At 40.1% G+C, this 6,822-nt stretch overlaps 1 protein-coding gene across 1 annotated transcript; it reads left to right on the top strand.

Moving 5' to 3' along the window:
- Positions 1–249: 249 nt before the first annotated feature.
- LOC106050271 (olfactory receptor 24-like) lies at positions 250–5,782 on the top strand. Its single transcript, XM_013205226.2, has 3 exons — positions 250–432; positions 3,629–3,801; positions 5,080–5,782. The coding sequence occupies exons 1-3, from the start codon at positions 250–252 to the stop codon at positions 5,780–5,782; spliced, it is 1,059 nt and encodes a 352-aa protein (XP_013060680.2).
- Positions 5,783–6,822: the final 1,040 nt, after the last annotated feature.

The following is a 6,822-nucleotide window of genomic DNA, read 5'->3' as shown; positions in this document are numbered from 1 at the left end:
GTCGATAATTCCGAACGACAGTCCAGCGCGCAAACCGCACGACCAGGCTGCCATCCTAATAGCACTAGGGAAGAAGGAGATTCTTTCAAAGAATGAACAATGAAGAACGAAACCATTTATTTCATTTATTTATTTATTTTTAGCTTTCTAAAAGCTTGTCTTTTTTTGTTATGTTTCTCTTGACAATTATTTAGACCCACCATTCGTTTCAGGTGACCATAGCAACGGACGCTACCAGGACTCTTAAGGATGAACGCAACCGTGGCGTGGAACGAGACTGGCCCGTGGACAGAGGGGGACATTCTGACGTGGCGCATCACGGAGGTGTTGTTGCTCCCCGTCTTCTTCCTGGTCGGCGTTGTGGGCAACGGGCTGGTGTTTTACGTCAACCACTTTAGGTTGCCTAGCAACACGGACACGCTGTTTAAAAGGGTTAGTTAGACGTCTGCTGTCTGCTGCCTCACAGTGTCAATAATTTATAGAACTCGACAAGTAGCACTTTCTCTCAAAGTAAAGTCCCCGTAAATAGATTACGTTCGTTAGAGCAGCGGTTCTCAACCTTTTAAGCTCGGCGACCCCCTTCTTGCAATCCCCCACTCTGCCGCGACCCCCACCACCCAGCACAAACACACATACAGAAGAGTAGACAATAACAATCCATAATTTCGATGGTCTTAGGCGATCCCTGGCAAATCCTCAATCGACCCCCAAAATGGGTCGCGAGCCACAGGTTGAGAACCCCTGCATCAGAGCCTGTGTTTTTTTTTATTTATAAACAACTCAATTAGTGTGTCTCACTATTAAGGTCGTATTTCAAGGTCGTGTTTCAAGGTTATTTACAGTGCAAGATAATAATAGTCATTATCAATATTGTAAAATATTAACCACAAACTGTCAATATTCTAAAATAACACTGAAGTAAAAATATCACCAAAAAATGACTATTCTAAAGTATCCATATATAGGACTTTATAAGTCTTCCAATTACCTCATATAGTGATCATGATGACCAACGATGCCTGGTGTTGACCAGTGATCTCCAGGGATTTTCTAAAAGCCTAACAATGATCAGTAATGACCAATGATGCCCAATGATGACCAGTGTTAATCACGATGCCCAGTGATGCCCAGCTTTTTACGACCTGTAACCCTCATATTTTAAACAAATGTTGTCCAGAATTCGGTTTAATCAATACTCAGTTGCTTCGTTAAGAATGGACAGGGGCTTGTAGGGACAAATCGCACTGAATCATGGGCCGGTAGTAAGGGTAAGTACCCCGTTTCAGACTTTGAAATCTGTTGGGCAGATGATGTTTCTTTGGCCAACGGTCAATGAAAAGGTTGTCATGTAGCCTGCTAAAGGATCTATCACCTTTGCTTTCCTCAACAAGATTCAGGTAACCATTGGGTGGATTCAGGGGTGCCTTAATAATACCGACATTCAAAATCAGTCTTTTCCGAGATTTGAACCCAGGGCCCCAGTTCGGAGGCCAGGCAGCCTTGCGCGAATTTGCCCTCAATAATTTATCAGTTATATATAGATAACCAGAGGTGCAATTAACCATATTTAATGGCTTTCAAGAAATTTGCTTCGTACTTTTGAAATTTGTAATTCTAAAAAAAGTGTATTTGAAAGTATATATAAACTAAATATAAACGTATCAACAACTTGGTTTAAAAAAAAAAATCTCATTTTAGGTAAAAATAGTAAACTATTGATTAAAAAAGGTTTGTATTTTTTTTTAATAGTCAATGTATGGGGCAGATAATGTTAAAGTTAAGGTCATCTTTTTTTCTGTGGCCACAGTTAGGCCTAGCGAAGTTGTCATGTGACTAGAAAAACGACCAACCGCCATTACTTTTTCCCCAAACTAATGTCAGGTACCCATTAGAGCTGGGTGGACTCTGAGGCGCCCTAAAGTACCCGAAATTTAAAACTCCCAGTGTTCACCAGGATTCCAACCCGGGATCTCTAGGTTTGGAGGCTAAGCGCTTTATCACTAAGCCATAGGGCCCCAATGAAATAGAGGAGTATAATTTGTTTCAGAAAGTTTAATGCCACAATTTGAGAGGGTTAAAAACATTTATAATGATTTCCCCCACATTATGACAAATGGGGAGAGGGGGAGCGGTGGCTGCGTGGCTAAGCACTGGGGTCGTGGGTTCGAATCTCGGTGTAGACTGGGCGCCGTGAGTCCAGCCAACTCAAATGGTTACCTGACTTCAGTTTGAGGAAAGTAAAGGCGGTTGGTCGTTGTGCTGGCCACATGACACCCTGCTTGTTAAACCTTGGCCCAAGAAACAGCTGACCTTAACATTATCTGCCCTATACATCGCATGGTCTGAAAGGGGGACTTTTATGACAAATCAAAATTTTAAAAAAATATTTTTCTTTGTAAGCATCGCCCATATTAAGTTAAATTATATTTTTTAAAATCAAAAATGAAATTAATTTATAATGACTCAACATTTAAAACAAATGCATACGTTAGGCTTATTAGAGGACCATACGACGTTCACTAAATGTAAGTCAGTTTCTACAAAGCTTATATCAACTCACTCTGTCTGTCTGTCTGTCCGTCTGTCTGTCCGTCTGTCTGTCCGTCTGTCTGTCCGTCTGTCTGGTGGAAAGTCTGTAGACATACACGTTATTTCTCTCGCACCCAAATTTTTCACAATTATTTCTTTTGCATGTCAAAACAAAAATAAAAATAACCAATTAGTTAATCAACTATTGGCAAGTAATTATTTTGTTTGGTATCTCGAACAAGGGAAAGGAATTCTACTTGACTGATAAGGTGGTATAAGTTGAATTAGTCCCCTTTATTGTTTGTGGAAAGAAAAGCTTCTAAATGATTATAAAACCTATTTTCATAAGCAGCTCCCTTGAACAGGGGTTCTCGACTTGGCTTGAGGGGGCCTCGAGTTCGAATTCAGGTCACTCACGTTTTTTTTAAAAATAATTACATTTAAAAAGCGATCACCCAGATACCCCTTTCTTTCTCCACCCTACCCATTCCAACTGGCCCAGACAAGTGACAGATAGGATCATAGCGTATTGAGAAAGCTAAAAGCATGAAATAGCGCTAAACAAAAATACTTGTTAAAAATATTATTAATTGCACACATTTTGTAATTGTTGGTCTAGATCTTTTGCAAATTTAATTACATGACTGATCAAAATTAATTGATATAAGGACACTTCACATAAGTTTTTTTTTAAAGTATTTTTTTTTTTGCATTTTGCTTGTTTTATTTTTGTTTTTAATAATTTTTTTATATATATTTTACATGCAAAAATTTTCCTTGTGTATGTCACGTGGGCAGCAGACGACCTGTTTGATGTTCCTATGAGACTTAAGATGTTTTCGATACAAATTTTCGAACTGTTTTCAGACTAGTGGCTTTTTTTTTTCCTTATTCGCTTTTACGCTCATTGTTCGGATTTACGCGGAATTAGGTTAAAAAAGCGAATAAAGTAAACGTCTATAGCGAATAAAGTAAACGTCTATGCTAAAATTTAATTCTGGGGGGCCACAGCTAGCACGTGTGCCACAACTTGGCATTACTTGCTTTAGGTGTTTATTAACCATAAAAAAAATTGAGTTTTTTATCAATGTTTATGCAGATACTGGCCGCTATTGACCTCATTGACCTTTCTTTGTCGCTACCGATGCTACTGTTCACAGTGGTAGCACCAGAGAGTCCAGCCTTCGTCCCTTGCTGTCGTTGCCTGTCCTTCGTGGCATTGTGGTCAGCCCTGCTGGCCGGCGAAGTCCTGGCCGTTATTTCTGTTGACAGGTAGGCTACTAAGAAGCTTCTCATCCATATTGTTTTTCGGTGTTTTTGTTTTATAAAACTTATACCATCCTGTCTGTCCGGTAAAATAAAACCACATGTTAAGTGTCAAAATGCAGGGAACCATAGAGGACAAGCACCCCGGGCTCCCAAAGCCCTTGATACCCCGTGGGGCCCCGGGTTCGAATCCTGGTGAAAAATGGGATTTTTAATTTCGGGATCTTCGGGCGCCTCTGAGTCCACCCAGCTCTAATGGGTACCTGACATTAGTTGGGGAAAAGTAAAAGCGGTTGGTCGTTGTGCTGGCCACATGACACCCTTGTTAACCGTAGGCAACAGAAACAGATGACCTTTACATCATCCTGCCCTATAGACCATAAGGTCTGAAAGGGGAACTTTATTTTTTCTACTAGGTAGAACTTTTGTTTATCGGGAAATAACATAAATATAAAAAGTATATAAATATATATTTTTTTAAATGCACGATTCCCTCATTAGTAATACTAAAACAATACAAAGTTTGTTATTCTCTAGAAAAAAATAATGAAAAAAAAAGTCGTGTTATAATAGACATTCAGCATTAGGCATGCGACCTTTTTCCCGAGTGTCGCTGACCCCTGGGTAATGGCATAGATCGTTGATAAAAATCAAGGTAAAAAGGTCAAAGTTCACTCTCGATTCAGGCGTGACACTTGTCGACCACGTGATGGATCTTCCAAACACGATGTAACCTACACTTCCTGGTGTAGCCCTTGTGTGAATTCTGGGATACATTGATCTGATTTCTTCGTTATTTCACAGAAATGGTTTTTTTTTTTTCATTTTTAATGCAACCACTTTAAAATCTTACGTTGGGTGGCAACAATGTCGTGATTAAGAAGTTTCCGCTTGTGGTTGTAACATGCTCGGAGTAAGTAGATACAGCTCCGAATTTACGCATTGCGTCTACCCAGGGACGTAGCTCCAAAAACTAAAAAATATGCACTTTTTTAAAACTAAAATTTGATATTAAATATTGTCTTTAAAAAAAAAAGAAAGTGAGATAAAATTACGCCGCAGGATTATATCACACTTTTAAAAGATAGCATGACTTTTAGATACAAGTATTTTTATTCATTAGTGGATCTTTATTAAAGCTTTCGAAAGAGTGTAAGAGCCTCAACGAAAATCTTGCCCCCCTGGCTTCCACATACTTAAATCCGGCCCTGTACTCTAATAATCTTTATCTATTTTTTGTTAAATTCAGTTTTCTGTTGTCTTTTTTTTTCTTTTTTTCAATAGGTTCTTAAAACTGTGCTTGTTACGCAAGTCAGGGCTGGAACCACCACAGATCAAAAAGATTCTGCTTGGGCTAATAGTCTTTACCTCAGCCGCCATACTGCCTACTATTTGGCTGTACACCAAGAACACCATCTACTACATCTACTACGACATCGCGGTCAGTTTCTGTTTCATGGACTTTGAGACCAAGCTCTGGTATCTCCTCATCGCCTTCTCGGTCAACCTTTCCGTCTGTTTCGTCGCCATCCTCGCCGTGCTCGTGGTCATGTACATACGAATCATTCTCAAGCTCCGAGAACTCTCCGCCAAGCACAGCCAGCTCAAAGGCCCCACCAGCGGCGACCACCCCTCCTCGGCGGAGGCTGGGAAAGCCAACAGGCAGAGCGACGCCATGAGAAAGTCTTCGCTGGTGTTCATCGCGGTGACGGCGGCGTTCTTCGGGTGCTACACGCCCTACTTCGTCAGCGTTCTGCTGCAAGCCACGAGCATCGTGGTCGAGAGCAACCTGGCCCCAGCGACTAAAGCTGTCCTTGACCTGGCCAAGTTGAGCCCCCTGGTCAGCCACATGATCAACCCGTTAATCTATCTCATTTCGTCCGATCAGCTGGGCAAGGAGGTGAAGGATATTATCCTGTGCAAGAACAGTTTCCGGGGTTGCCTCAAGCGTCGAGCTGCACTTCCGTCCGGAAATCAAAGATTATAGTGGGATCAGACCTGTGTAGCACACTTTAATAACACACATATGTAACACGTTTGTCTTGTTAAGCGCAGGGCCAGAGTTAATGTGGGACAGGTGGGGCTACAACCCAGGGACCACACAAAAAAAATCATATTTTGATGGGGGGGGGGGCAACTTTACGTTTCGCTTTTAGTATAATTTTTTTTTCGCATTTTCTAACAACAATCTTTTAAATCCTACAGTTTACAACATTGTCTAGCAGTTTGTGCAAGATATGCTCAGGAATTAGTACATAATGTAAACCCTAAAAATGTACTTTTTTTTTTGGTTTCTAAAATATGCATTTTAAATTAAATTGTGCTTTTTAAACAAAGTAGAATTTAATTTAATTCACAAGTACTCACTTTTTTCTAGTTTTCTAGCTGGGAGATATTCATCCAGCCTCTTATACCGCTCAAAACAAGTCAGTACTGATCTTTTTTTTTATAATAGATCTTTTTTTTTTTAATTAATAAGTAGATTTTTATTAACGCTTTCGAAAAAGTGAAAGGGCCTCCATAAAATTGCTGCCCCTGGGGCTCCACATGCTTAAATCCGGCCCTGGTTGAGAGCACATCTCATGTCAATGTGGTAGGCCTACACTTTTACAGAATTTGTGTTGAACTGCATTGAATTATTCGCGCATCTGTAGAAACCATGTTTGAAAATAAATATTTTGGTAGCTGACAGATAATTCATTGGAATATTCATTGGATCCATCACCTGTATTTGAACTTGTTCAGTCGTAGTGACTAGGATTCATCTCGTAAAACATGTCCATGCGACTATGGGGCCCCCATTTTGGAGAGACACTGCTGTCCGTCGGATCTATTGCCTACTAAATCTACAGCTGTCTTGTCAATATCAATATAATCTTCTTTTTTATGAGACAGTCTAGATCAGAGGTTCGTAAACTTTTTTGACCCGAGTACCCCTTTATATAGTCAAAACTTGCCCACGGACCTTAGTTTGAGAAACACTTGTTTAGAAGCTAGTCTAAACATTAATGATAAATAGTGACAAGG

The sequence above is a fragment of the Biomphalaria glabrata genome, chromosome 7 (genome assembly GCF_947242115.1).
Source record: "Biomphalaria glabrata chromosome 7, xgBioGlab47.1, whole genome shotgun sequence".
Lineage (NCBI taxonomy): Eukaryota > Metazoa > Mollusca > Gastropoda > Planorbidae > Biomphalaria > Biomphalaria glabrata.
Note: the sequence above shows the minus strand (reverse complement) of the source record. Positions and strands in the feature narration are given on the sequence as shown.